We start from the raw sequence: 15,141 nt of genomic DNA on the forward strand, positions 1-15,141 counted from the left end.
TCAAATATACAAATATTGCAGTGCTTTCTTTTGTGGACACGGCTTAATTGCCTCTGTATTATCTAATATAATGATAGACACTGACCTAAGAGACTCTGATCACAGCATATTTGTGGCCATTTGTCTCTGGTCATTCCAAACGTTTCAATGGTTTTGTAGCTGCACATGGTTTTTGAATGCATTTTTGACAGTCAGTCACATTGAACTGGAGGAATTATAAATAATAACATTTATTTTGCATTTCAAGTAAAATAACATAAAATAAATAACAGGGATTTAGAAATATGTGCATTTTGAACTGCTTTATTTCAGGAAAAAAGTGTATTTTTCCTATTTCCTTTATCTTTACTCCATTCACATCATAACAGTCTTAACAAATCTCAACACATCCTTTTTCTTTGTCTTCTGTCGTGGTCAGTAAGAAATATGACATGTAGCTTCTGCTGCCAGGATTTTCAGCTGCTGTCTCTTGTGTTGTCTGTCCCTTGTTATTCAAGCTAGTTTTTGTCATTCTCATGATCGATTTCTGTTGAGTGGCAGAAAAAGGTGCATTCCTCGTTGGTAGGACTGGCTACGCTGTCATCTCAGCTTCATTATCAAAGAAGATGTTGTTCTTCAGAAAATCTGATACAGCTGCCCATTAATCACAGAAGTGTAGTCATAAAAGCAATGCATTCAGAGCATAGAAATTATACATGTCATATCTAGCTACTACAAAACCATTTGATTAATTCATATAGTCATATTGGTTGACATGTGGAGCTTTTCTAACTTTAAGAAACCGGCTTCTTTAATAACTGTACCCTGTTTCTCATGACGGTCATAATACAATACAACAGATATCTTCCTCTTTGTGCACATTTAGTGCGCTGGCACACACACAGACACAAGTCTCAACCAGTTTTAACCATCAACCTCAACTCCACACCTTAATAAAAAAATAAGTTTGCTAGTTGGTAGGTATTATTTGCATTTTTTCCAACAACTCAAACATCCATATGCATGGCAGTCAGAAATAGTAGTAGGAGTTGCATTGGCTAACCCCAGGTTGAACTACGTCATGATCCACATCCCCAGCTCCCCCTCCTTCCCAGCCCTCCCTTCTTTGCTCAATCCTCTTTCTGTTCCCCAGCCACGTGGAGAAAGCTTTTGTGGAATTCAGTGTCAGCCTACACTTACACTGATCAGCCAGAACATTGAAACCTCTGATAGGAGAAGTGAATAACACTGACCAATCTGTGACGATTCAATGTTCAATGTACAGCAATCATCCTCAGCAGGATGCATCCTGACCCAGACGGACACACAAAAACGATTTAGGAACAACTCAGAAAGAATGAAGAATGGTACAAGGTGTTGACCTGGCCTCTAAATTCACTAGAGCCCAAACTGATCAAGTATCTGTGGGATGATCCACAGAGGTCCCTCCCCTCAACCCATAAGACCCAAAGACCCCCACTAACAACACTCTGTTACCAGACACCACAGGACACCCTTAGCATTCCCATGTCCATTCTCTGATGACTCACAACCCTTTTGGGGGTACAAAGGAGACCTACACACTATTAGACAGCTGGTGTAATGCCCAATCGCTCTCTAACTGCCTATAACGCACGCTTTGTATTTTCACTTCTCTCTGCTTTCAATAGAATACAATAGAAAAATACTTTATTCATCCCCTGGGGGAAATTCGAGTATCCACTAGCTTGTACACAAACATACACAGACATCAACATAACATACCAACAAAATCAACGGAATCAACAGTGCAAAAGGAGAAGGAAGACTGGAAACATAAGACTGTACTAACATGTATTAACATGTAAAACTAGGTACAGTTGACCAATTTAGAATTTACAAGAGAGTATTTGAGCATTTAGACAGTGGTGTTGTATACTCTGATGGATGTTGGCACAAAGGAGCTTCTGAACCTCTCAGTCCTGCAGCACAGTGAGAGAAGCCTCCCACTGTTGCTGCTTCTCTGCCCCTCCAGGATGTCATGAAGGGGGTGCCTGACGTTGTCCAGGATGGACTGCACTGTGTTGCATGTGCGCCTCTTAACAATAGTCCCCAGTGAGTCTAGCTTTATGCCAATCAGAGTCTATCCAGTCTGTTAGAGTTCATTTGAGTCATGCCGCAGCATGAAAAAGAGCACTGGCAACCACCGACTGATAGAACACGAGTAGCATTTCAATATATAGAATCTGAGTCTTTTAAGTAAGAAGAGTCGGCTCTGTCCCTTCCTGTACATGGTGTCTATGTTAGCAGACCAGTCCAGTTTGTTGTCAAGGTGCACCCCTAAACCTTATAGATTTTCTCCTCTTCAATGTCCTCCCCTCTGATGCTGACTGGCAGGAGCTATTGCTTAGACCTCCTAAAGTCTATGACCATTTCCTTGGTCTTGGAGGTGTTCAGCAGCATGCAGTTCTTAGTGCTCCAGTCACTGAAGGCCCTGGTCTGATTCCTGTATTCCTCCTCCTGACCATTCCTGATATACGCCACAATAGCTGTATAATTAGACTATTTATGAATGTGGCAGGACTCAGAGCTCTACTTGAAGTCCAACGTGTACAGGGTAAACAGGAAAGGTGCCAGAACCGTCCCCTGAGGACGATTGCTATTGATGATGTACAGCTCCTCAACCGGACAAACTGCTGCCTCCCTGTGAGGTAGTCTGTGATCCAGAGAGTGAAGGAGGGATCAACCCCCTTATCTTCCAGCTTGTTTTGGAGGAAGAGGGACTGGATGGTATTAAATGCACATGAAAAATCCAAGAACATTATCCTCACATATCCACCCAGTACATCCAAATGTGCGTACACCCGGTGAAGCATGTGAAGGGCCACATCATCTACTCCTAGATGTTCCTGGTATGCGAACTGCAGAGGGTCCACATGTTCCACCTGTGGTCTTAGGCCACAACTTGACAATACTTAATGCAGCTGGGCTGAATAGAGGCATTCAAGGAAGATTAAAGATCACATTCAACAAAGAGATGGAACTGACAAGTTGACAGGTCATGATCATATGCAGAGTCTGGCTACCCATGCTGTCTTCACTAGTATAATGTACTCAAGTAAGAATGCTTGCTGTCCGTAGATCTTGCTTTGAAAATATGTGTGTTGATGTAATTGTCAGGGTTTTTTAATAAATTAAGAGTGACATGACATCAATATGTCCTGTTTTCAATGCCAGAGTAAATGGCAGACTGAGTTATTGTGTTTGCTCTCCCCTCTGCTGTGCGCTTGGGCCTCACAGTGTGCAGCACAATGGGCTCATTATGGCCCCTCTCCATGCCTGCAGGCCTGTTTACCTGGGCCTGGCTTTGGCTGCATCTCTGAATGACGAGCTGATAAGAGATGGGGTTTCACAACAATGTGTGTCATTATGAGCTCATGCTAAAAGGACATCTCATTGGAGTTGTTGTCTGCCGCCTGTCCATCTCTTTATGTCTCTGTATATGACCAGGATTTCAAACCAACTTTTCTTCAATTTCAACAGATGCTGACAAAATTGTTAATGCTGATGTTGCATTATATTTTTATTTCTGGAATCAAGTGCCTTCTTTGTGAAATCAGATTTGTCATAAAAGATGATAAGCTGGTGGAAGCTGGACCTTTGTGTCTGTCATTTTTCAAGTAATAATGAGATATATATGCAGACAGATTTGGCAGAATAGCTATAGTTTTATGTTATGTTATGTTTTATGTTTTATGTTATTATTTCTTTATGTATGCCCTAAACCGCTTCGGCGTCACCCTCACGACTGGTGCTCTACAAGACTTCTGAAGGTGCCCTGTGGCAGCTAGCATCAGCAAATGCAACAAGTTTTTTAACCCCAACTGATGCAGGGAGTAGCTTCTCATTTCTTAAACAAGTATGTTGGAAAGATGTCTGTTTGAGAAGGGTCAATTCATTGGCTACATCAAGCAGAGAGAATATCTGAAGGGATTGAAGCAGGAACTACTAAAACTGGCTTAAAAAGTGTCCAGTGCTGCAGTGGGGAACCATCATCTTCAAGGGAGAAATGTGGTCATGATCAGTGATCATTTAAATCTACAGTGCGACGGGAACTCAAGGGATTAGGACTGAACAGCTGTGTAGACCAAAGATAACCACTAATCAGTGAGGCTAACCGAGAAAAAAGGCTTCAATTTGCTAGGCAACATAAAGATTGGTGCAATGGAAGAAGGTCAGATGAGTCCAGATTCACCCTGTTCCAGAGTGATGGGTGCATCAGGGTAAGAAGAGAGGCAGATGAAGAGTTGCCCCCTTCATACCTAGTGCCTATTGTCCAAGCCTGTGGGGGCAGTGCTGTGATTTGGGGGTGCTGCAGTTTCTCTAGGTCTAGGTTCAGCAACATTATATGCCCAAAGAATGAAGTCAGCTGAATGTACTGAATGACCAAGTTATTCCATTAGTGGATTTTTTTTCTTCCCTTGACAGCACGGGCATATTCAAAGATTATTTCAAATTATGAAAGAGTGGTTTAGGCATCATTTTCACACTTGCATTGGGCACCACATTGGACACACCCCATTGAGAATCTTTGGGATATGCTGGAGGAGGCTTTGGGCAGTGATCAGACTCTCCCATCATCAATACAAGATCTTGGCAAAAAATTAATGCAACATGCCTTGCGGCGAATGCGTGCAGTTATCAAAGCTAAAGACGGTCCAACAAAATATTAGTGTGTGACCCTATTTTTTTTGGTGACAACTTTTTTTTTGCCTGCCAATATATTTGGAAAACACCATGCTTACTGTAGTTATCAGAAGTACATTATCTTTATATTAACCAGTCATATTACTGAGAAGTGCATAAGTCCACAAGACAACTTTTCATAGCAGATTTCAAAAAGAAGGTGTGCTGTGGCATAGCAAGTCTTGTTCAAGATAAAAGTTAAGCAACAAATTACTCAACTAAAGTCAACTACAAACACACTAAAAAGTCAAAAACAGTAAAATTTTCATGTATAAGAACAGAGACATTTTGGCTAATTTAGCCTGCAGTCTGATAGTCTTCATGGTTCTTTCCCTCATCCAGTGCTTGGTCTGGTTAGTGCTAATTTCAACTGTGTCCATCATCAACAATGAGTCTCTTCTAGAGTATGTCACCTCTGGGCTGGAATCCTTGGCCTCCGTAAATATTTATCACAGTGATCACATGACTCTGGCAGCAACAGTGCAGAGCAATGAGAGGTTCACGGTTTTCGGGGGGAGTATAAGAGCCAGCTGCGTCCAGTTCTGGGAAAGTCTGGTGTAAAAGGGATTCCTGCAGCCCATGCTGCACAGACCCCGGCCCACAGCAGGCCTGCTTAGCCTGCAAGTTTGTTTACAAAGGACCAGCCTGAAACAGAGCACAACCCTAGTGGTGGGGGTCAGCAACTGGAATGCGTAAATTGCTCTTTATGGCCTTCCGACTCCTGTAGTTACTAGGTTACAACTCACATACACCACAACAAGCATGTGTGACATCCCCATTTATAAAGATATGGGTTTCAGTATGGCTGAGGTTTACTACAGTTTTAATGTAGCTAAGCTGTAGCTTTTTTATGTACTGCAAATATGACAATTTTTTGATAAAAATCACAGCATTAAGTGTCAGTTTATTTGGCACTAAATGTTGCAGTAATCATAAGAACCCATAGTTACATATAGTGAGAGCCAGTTATTTTAATGAACCTCCTAAGAATCATAAGCCACCCCCTCATATTATACCCATTTAAGGTAGATGTTTTGATTATTTATTTGTTTTGCATTTGTGTTGCAGTCTGTGACTGAAAACAAATGCTCCAAGATTGTAAAATAAATAAAAAAGCAAATACTTGTATTTTAAAATATTTAAGTGGCAAAATATGAGGGATTGTCTAAGGCCTTTTAAACATTTAGTACTAACATGCATCTTGGCGGACCAGACCACAAGTGGATAGTTCTGAGTATCTCTGTTAAAGGTTGTTATTGTTATTATAGTGTAGAGACGCACAGAAAGCTCAGAGGTCGCTTTTGCGCTGTTTACAGCCATGAATCTGAAAATCTCTGTTAGTGAAGGTAAATAAAAGCCCCATTTACTATCAGTGGCGTTGTTAGGCCTGTTTTAAGCCTCCACTGTCCTTAAAGCCTAGTGATGCCCCCATTTACTGTTAAGGTATATCTGTAATTTTAAAACTCATAACATAATGATCCACACAAATATAACATTTCTTACCTGCTCAGAATCAAATCATATCACACCAAACTTTATTTACATGGCATTTTCATACAATAGGAATGCAACACAAAGTGCTTCACAAAATAAAAACATTACGCACAAATAACAAATAATGAAAACCTGCCCCTCCCACCCCCACATATACACCCCCACACACACAAAACACACATGCACACTGCACATCGTTGATAGCCCAATAACATGGCACTTTTCTTTTTTGGATTTATTTATTAGTTTAGTTAGTAAACACCTTTTCAACCTTTTCAAAGCAAGATGTGAAATTAATGAGGCAGAACTCCACAACTGCAGAGGATAGTGTTTGGGTAGACAGTCTGCAAAAAGCATCATATTCAAACATTAACATCCGTCGTGGGGAATCCAATCACAAGTGACCAGCTTAAAGTACAGGTTTGAACACACCCAGGAAGCACTGAGGACACATGTGTGAGCTAAACACTCAGATCACATTTGGAGTTGGCCTGAGCTGTTTTCCTCATTCACACATAACCAAAAAGTCTTATGTCATGTCTGTTCATTAGTAATGTTGGCCTGTAATTTTGTCCTTTTAGCTGTTCACTAGCTAAATAATAAATAAATCTAATAAAGATGTAATAATTAAGTTGTTGAATAGGAATAAGCTATGAGTGATTCCATCTTAAAAAAAGTAGCCATGTGGTTACATATTTCCTTAATAATGATTGATAAATAATAAAACTTAAGTATTAATGTCTCTCAATAAGGATTTTTTTGTTATGTAATTCAGCAAAGGAAATATTCGGTTTGCCTTGTTAGGTTCTGTCTGTCTGTCTGTCTGTCTGTTTACAGTTCTAGAATGTATAAGAACTGTTCTCAGAAAAAGGCAGTTGAATGGTAAAAATGCAGTGCCCTAGAGGGTGCTGTTCAATTTGTTCAATTTTGATGTTGTCTATAGATATTGACTAAACTCCTGTGAATTGGTCTTTTGCCTTTTCAGCCACTTCTGACTGCGTGATTTAAAGCTTTGAGCCGTGAGTGCCTTCTTTTTAGTTTTGGAATGTAGCTTAGCAAAGCCTGTCCCAGCTCGCTTTTCTTTCCAGATGTGGAGGACAAAGGAGTTGTGGTGGTCAAGGAGGCTGTGATGACTTTTGCAGACCCATCTTGTCTGGTCTGGTTCACCCTAGGGAACCATAAGACAGATGCCAGCTTTTGAGAGAGAAGAATTCAGTGCAGATTGTGAGGCAGCTAAAAATAAACAAGCAGGCCTCAGTATTTTTTTTCTCTTGCCCTTCAGGTAGTGTATTTCGGAGATAGCATGAGATCGGACATGTTCCCCGCCAGCAGCTTTGGAAAGTGGGAGACAGTGATGATAGTGGAGGAAATGGAGGGGGAGGGCGTTCCAAGGAGCAATGCAGCAATGTCCAACGAAGCTCAAGTGGAGCCACTGGAGAAAAAAGGAAAGTTTGAGGTAAGTTCACTAAAAGCAGCTGTTTCTGTTTAGCAGCAATTCCCCTCCCAGACCCAACCTCACCCCCTCCCACCCACCTCCCCTCATGTTGATACAAATTATGATGGAGAAACCTGAGAAATCTGGCAGGCTGAGACAGGGTCATATTATACATATGGTGAATGGCAGTTTATGCAACACGTCTAGCATTGTACCTCATGGACGTACAAGAAACAGCAAAGAAATGATGTGAGTAATGTAACATTAGCTCTCTCCCCGCAGAGCAGCAGATATTAAGCAGCAGGATGTTTTTTATCCGGACAGTTAAAAAGTGAGAGGTCAGCACATCTTCGCTCCAGGGCTGACTTCCTGTTCAAAAGGCACTGTGAGATTGTAAAAGAAGAACAGCAACAATTCAGGTGTAGTAAAGTATAGTATAGTAAAGTGTATAGTTCCTGATATCTGAATAGTTCCGTATAAGACATGGCTTTTTATTTTCATAGCCAAGACCAAAATAGTTTCTGAAATCTGTTAACTACCTCAAGTACTGAATAACTTCTAAGATATAAACTATTGTGCTAATAAGTGTAGTTTTTATTGGAACAGGAGATAAATTCATTCCTTGGGAGTTTTTTTGTTTTGGACAAAGTTCCTAGGACAGCAAATTCCAACAGATGCTTAACTTTGACTGGACAGCTACTCTTTGGAGGAGGGGTCTAAGTGCTAGTGAATCTGCAGTACAACTTGGCAGCCCAGTGTTAAAACAACACAAAACGTTGGTGGGGTAAGTTGGTCTGGGGCAGCTGTTTATGCCCACACTGATCATGCTAGAATTCCCATATCCTTTCCCATTTTCTCATATTGTTTGGGTGGGCTTTATGTGGTTATGGACAGAAGAGCAACGTCAGTGTAGTTATACATGTCACCTGAGCACGAGAATTTTAAGGTATGTATGGGTTGTAACATGCCCCATAATGAAATCCACATGAAGTGTTTCCAGACTCATCTTCCAGACAAGTTCCGAGTCTGGCTATGCTAGGCTACTCCTATCACTAACATGTATAGAAAATGGAATCGGAAAAGGATCAACCATCTTCATCATCTAATCTTTTCTTTTTTTGCTGATTCATCATTCCTGACATTACTATCTACCTTGCCTACACTAATGTTTAGTTACTGCACTACCTCATTATTGTGCATGCTAGCAGATCAGTTAACCTAATCCTTGCTTTAGAGCTCTGGAATGTTTTGGGGTGCCTTGGGAAATGATGAAGCACACAACACGCATTTTGCCCCAGGGCCTCTCGGGAGGTTAATCCAACCCCCACATGCTTGCACATCCAACCAAATGAATCAGTTCGACAGTGGAGCAATGAGTACGTTTAAACAGTTTAATTTTGTTTGTGTCTACGGGACAGAAAATATATGAAACCAAATAACCTACAATTGCAGCTCATTTGTAGTTAGTTAGTCTGTATCTGATATGCTTTATGTTTTTTTTACCTTTTTTTTTTTTTTACCTTGCTCTATCCAGCTGTATAACAGCTCACCTTTTTCTAACAACTAAGCAACCATGACCAAGTAATTTCCCTTGTGGAAAGTCTAATGAAAGTTTCGGATATACCAGCGCTGTGGGTTAAAAGAAAAGTGGGATCAGAATTTTTAAGTAAAACAGATTATAGTGTAATATATGGTGTATTATGGTGGAGTCTGAAAGTACATTTGTAATGAGAAACTGCTTCTGCTTGTTGATCACTCATCACCGTAATCTGATCTGTCAGAAGTTATGCAACATTTCCCTATGACATGAGCTGATAGTGTGCAAAACACGTATTTATCTTCAAAGTTAATAAGATTGCTGTGTTATCACATCCTTCCTTTAAAACACCACATCACGCTGTCATCATCAGTCCTCATCAGTATCTGCCTTTAAAATGAACTGAATGAGCTTTATGAGCTAGGAACTTCTTGGAAATAATGATTCATTGCTTTTTTGAAAACCCCTGAAGCTCCTTGGGTTAAAGCCAGTTTGAAGTCTCTCTATATACCCCGTGCTCAGAATAGTTATTCCCATTTGTTTTAATCAAGTCTCAACTTGCCTGAAAATGAAAGCACATTTAAACAGTTTGGTTTGTGTGTCGACTGTCTCAACAGGGGCAAGGCATGAAGTCACCCTCTGCTGTCTCTAACCAGTGGGGCTCCTACTTCGTCGACTTACATAAAAGCGGAGGAGGAGACGAGGAGACTCAGAAACTGACCTGGTGCTGCCACTGCATTCACAAGTACAGCACCATGGCTATCCCCAGTGTTGAGCACATAGCAGGTATGTGGAAGCAAACAAAACAACAGGTACACAGAGATTAGAACTCTTTTCTGGTCAGGTTTTAACACTAACACTGCTTCAGTAAGCACAGTATTTCAGCTTAAGTGTTAAGTCTGGATAACAATGAAAAGTCATGCCCTGTAACTAAAAGCTATTGCTATGAAGGAGTGTGTAGGGGAAATTAAGTTAAAAATGGACCTTTAATCTTGAAGAGACATGACTGATCATAGGACCACTGATTATTTTTGTTTTCCAGGTGGAATGAGAAATCAATCTGGGGCAACGCAATTGTTTTAATGATTCCCCTGTATTTTCTATCAGTAAAAAAAGAAAACAATATCATTAACTGTCAAATAAAGCAGATATTTAAATACTAGCTGAACAAAGAATCCAAGACGGGTATGTCATAGTCACCACTGTGAGTTTCTCATTTTAATAGATTCACCGTTTTCATCCACTGAATAATTCTTAAACTGTTGGTCCTCATTGTTGAACTGTTGTCTGTGAAACAAAGTATGCCCTATGAGTGAAAGGATGCTGCTGTGAGGTTTTGAGTATCAGTGGTTAACATCATCGATCTGCATCCCACTTGCAGGCCTGTCATTTTCAAATGTTTAATCCCAACATAGTCTCTTTAGAGGTAAAATATCTGACGTAGGCCCAACATTGTCTGGACTGAGAAACCTGCTGTTTAGAACTAAATGTTCTCTCCCACCTACAACTGAATGTTTATATATTAGCAGCAGTGGGTTAGTGTTACTTTACACCTCCAGACAGCCTGCGTTGGATCACTCAAATCTCAAATGTCTCCTCTGTTTGATTTTGCTCTTTTTAGATCTTCCTCTGGATTACAAGTTCCCCAGGTTTTCCCCCGACAAGCCCTGCACCACTGGCTACTACCCCAGGCCCCCGGATTCACTGTTGAAGAGGTGCCATAGTCTGTCATAAAAAAATAGTAAAAAAAAAAAGTCCTCCCTTACCCCTCTGCCTCAGGAGAGGAATGTGCCTCCAGTTTTGCCTGTAGTTTCCCACCTTACTCCACCATCATCTGTGGAGCACAGGAAGCATATGCTCCTCACCTGTTCAGAGAAACCATGTGAATGTAAGCCACATTATCTATCTGTAATAACACCAACATTTGAACGTAGTTTTGTGGTTTAGTGTACTGTACACGTGGAAATACAACAAAATAAGTGAGTGTGCGTATCTGCATAAAGTAATAACATAGTGTTCTTATTGTTTGTGTGCGAGTCGCCAGCTGCTTAATTGCCCTAGTAGATTGTTTAAATACCCAATTTCTTTGAACTTCTCTAAAATAAAGTGAAAAATTAACCTTTTTGTTCCCAAAGTGATTACCTCAAAAATGTGATCTACTATAAGCAAACAGAAGTTGGTGTCCCTTAGTCTTTTGAAATCATAGTGTTAGTATTACTGTACAACACGTGTGGAGTCCTTTTATTTGTTAGATATGGTTTACTTGTATGCATTTAGTAACCTTAACAAAAGGTTTAAGGTCTATCGTTTCCCATGTGTCAGTTTCGTGGAAGGTGTTTCATCTACTAGCACAAACTGTCCTTTGTGTCAGCTGTTTCAAAAAACACAACTTTCGGAAACAATAATAATAATAATGGATGATGACGACTATGCTAGATGTTCTCTGTATTACTTTTGGTGCAACAGTGACATGTGCTCTTTGAGTGATTGTGTAAAAATGTGGACTACTTGTTCATTCATTCATATGCGAAATGAGATATGCTTTAACCGACTGCTGAATGGTTGTTTTGTCAGGGTGCAATGTCAAGATTTTCCATAACATTTAAGGATGCTACCGCAGAGGACTGGTATCAAATTTATCTTTGTACAGTAGTTTTGAGCTTAGCTTAGCACTGAGAGTGAACCACAGGAAAAACCTCCATCCAGTGTGGGACGATAGAACTTCGTGCTCGAAGGAAGCTTGTCATTGGCATACAGATCACGTTCAAGAATCATTGGAGTTTTCAATAACAGAGGTTGTTGCAAACTAATGGTCTTCATTAACTTCATAGTTCATATTAACTGAAGTCCAAAGCCAGGGAAACCGTTGGCACCAGATCCAAACTATATTTGAATGAACTTGACAACAATTGATTGCTTTAATTCTGGTTGTAGCCTGTTGCTTCAAATTGTATGCCTGACATCCTCACAACAGAGTTATGATTGATTTTTATTTTAATCTTCTATAGCTATTTAACTCCATTTGCATTGAGACAACAGTCTAGAATGCTTACTGTGTATGTTTTTTGTAACTAGCTGCATCGAATCACAAATTTGTTCATTCTCAACTCAAAACCACAATGACATTTTTTCAACAAGGTACACAAGTACGTGAACAAGATGCAATATGGAGTTAATTTGATCTCTGTGCTAAGTTAAGCTAAACACCCTGAAACTGCCTCTTTGCCAACCATACAGAGACGATACTAGTTAATCTTCTCATTCAGCTTTGATTAAGTGGTCAAACAAAAAGAATACTTTGACAATAGGGACCATATAGCTGTCTGTATGTACATGAGATTGGTCATCCAAAGTGTATTACTTGTGCTGTGTGTGGAAGTGTTTCCTGCATACAGCTGTAGTGATCACATTCTCCATTTCTCATCTGATCTGAAAGGTTTGACATGGACACTTGCCTTATGTTGGATTTATTTGTGGTCTTAAGTTGTTCAAAACACAGGGAAAGTTCAATTCTGTGTTCAAATGTTGCAGTAATGTCAATGAAATAAAATGTTCTACAATTTTCTTACATAAGGTGTTTCCTTGCACGCCTCACATTGCAGAGAACCTTCAATACATTGATCATGGAGCTGAGCTGAACTGGTACACAGACAAAGCTTAGACTAAAACACATGTTAATTCACTTTCATTCAAAAATAATGTAATGTTTTTATGTATGTATGTGTAGATATGTAGTTTTGTCCTTGTGTCTGTACTGCATAGCTACACAGGCCATTTTAACTCCAGATTATGTATTCATGAGAAAAATATGACCTGCAAAATCCAAGGCCAGGCTCTCACAGACAGAACCATTCTTTACAATTTATTTAAAAACAAAATGTCTATTTCTGTATGCTGTAGCATTAGCTTCTTCAAGTGGCAATGCAGCCATCCTCTTGACTGTTCATTTATGTTATCAAAATACACCTGTGATTGACATCCAAGGATCTAAGGATGTCAGTTTGAAACATCTGTGGATTATTATGTTAGCCCTAGTTTAATATAATTATTAAATTAGGGCTTAGATCCTGCAATTACTGAATAGCAGAATGGTTGAAAAAATAAACAAACATATGATTGGTGTGATACAGCCACCAACTGTACTCTTGTATAGTTTCACTAACCTTTCTCAGATTCAGTTGATCTCATTCTGCTTAGTGTCTAAGTCTGCATGTGGGATTCAAGATGTGTATATGGGAGTTTGCTATTTTTGATGAAGAGAATATGTTTGAACTGTGTAATATTCGAGTAAACCTGTGCTTTTGCACCTCTCAAATTTTAGACAAAGACAAACAGAGTAGTAGAACTTTTTCATGCCAAACATTTCGACTTTCTATGGCTGGAAAGGCACAGTGAGACAATTTTTTTTTTTACAGTGGCTCATCTCCATCTGTTTCATGTTTCAAACGGTGTGGCTGCATTAGACAGACACAAACAAATACAAATTATAACAAAACAAAATTCTTGACACTTTCAATATGTAATTTCTCAACATTGTCGGTATCAAAGTCAACAAATAACAACAACTAAACAGTAACGTCATCAATGAATATTTAGTACTCCTGCCATTAGCAGTGGAGCTCTATTCAATTCAATTCAGTTTTTTTTATATAGCGCCAATAACAACACACATCGTCTCAAGACGCTTCACAAAAACCAGCCTGCAACCTCCAGAGCAAGCCTGAGGGCGACGGTGGCAAGGAAAAACTCCCTTTTAACAGGAAGAAACCTTGAGCAGAACCCAGCTCATATGGAGGGAACCATCTGCCGAAGGCCAGCCAGTTAGAAACAGAGAAGATAAAGAGAAAAGAAGAGCAGGAGAAACAAGATAAACAAACTTCTGTCATAGATACATACATCAAGCTGAAGCAAACATGTAGGGTCTAGTAATATAACACATAGCTGATGATCTGTGACAGTTTGTGAGTATAACAGGAATCATGGGCAGGTTGGTGAATTGTTCATCTAGGTAGGAGTGGACAACTGGAGGAGGCCATGATGACTGGGGCAGATGCAGTTTATGGAGCTCCACAGGTCTGATACACAGCACTCCAGACCATGAAGACTGGGCTGGTTGATGAGGCCACAGCAGCAGATGTTGCTTAGAACTCCACAGGTCAGATATTCATCACTCCAGACCAGGGACCCTCACAAAATGATGGAGGGGGAGGTGAGCGGAGGGGAGAGAGTAAGACACAGTGGTTAGTAAATTATAAGAGATAGAAAATAAAATGATAAGATATTAGAGGACAGGAGCCAGGGAAGAAAGAGGAGAGGACATGTCCTCAGTGCATCGTCCCCTTGCAGCCTAGGCCTATAGCAGAATAACTAAGGGATGGTTAAGTCCAGCCCTACCTATAAGCTTTCTCAAAAAGGAAAGTCTTAAGCCTGACCTTGAACATAGAGACTGTGTCTGCCTCCCGAACCCAAACTGGGAGCTGGTTCCATAGGAGAGGAGCCTGATAGCTGAAGGCTCTACCTCCCATTCTACTTTTAGAAACTCTAGGAACCACAAGTAGACCTGCACTTAGAGATCGTAGTGATCTGTTGGGACAGTATGGTACTATGAGGTCTTTCATATATGATGGAGCTAGGCCTTTCAGTGCCTTGTATGTAAGGAGGAGGATTTTAAATTCAACTCTAGATTTTAAAGGGAGCCAATGAAGAGAAGCAAATACTGGAGTAATATGATCTCTCTTGCTAATTCCTGTCAGTGCTCTTGCTGCAGCGTTTTGAATCAATTGGAGGCTTTTTAAAGAGCTACTTGGACAGCCAGACAGTAACGAATTACAATAATCCAGCCTGGAAGACACAAATGCATGAACTAGTTTTTCCGCATCACTCTGAGAAAGGATGTTCCTCACTTTGATGATATTACGAAGGTGAAAGAAAGCAGTCCTGGTCACCTGCTTTATGTGAGAATTAAAGGACA

General features: G+C 40.2%; 1 protein-coding gene across 1 annotated transcript in view; it reads left to right on the forward strand.

The window, feature by feature from the left end:
- nt5dc1 (5'-nucleotidase domain containing 1) overlaps positions 1 to 12,738 on the forward strand; it is a 65,044-nt gene extending 52,306 nt beyond the window's left edge. Inside the window, exons 10-12 of the mRNA XM_047573370.1 lie at positions 7,481 to 7,654; positions 9,788 to 9,956; positions 10,792 to 12,738. Coding sequence (XP_047429326.1) covers positions 7,481 to 7,654; positions 9,788 to 9,956; positions 10,792 to 10,904 — 456 coding nt within the window. The 3' untranslated portion in view covers positions 10,905 to 12,738. The remainder of the gene's footprint in view (positions 1 to 7,480; positions 7,655 to 9,787; positions 9,957 to 10,791) is intronic.
- Positions 12,739 to 15,141: the final 2,403 nt, after the last annotated feature.

The sequence above is a fragment of the Mugil cephalus genome, chromosome 21 (genome assembly GCF_022458985.1).
Source record: "Mugil cephalus isolate CIBA_MC_2020 chromosome 21, CIBA_Mcephalus_1.1, whole genome shotgun sequence".
Classification (NCBI taxonomy): domain Eukaryota; kingdom Metazoa; phylum Chordata; class Actinopteri; order Mugiliformes; family Mugilidae; genus Mugil; species Mugil cephalus.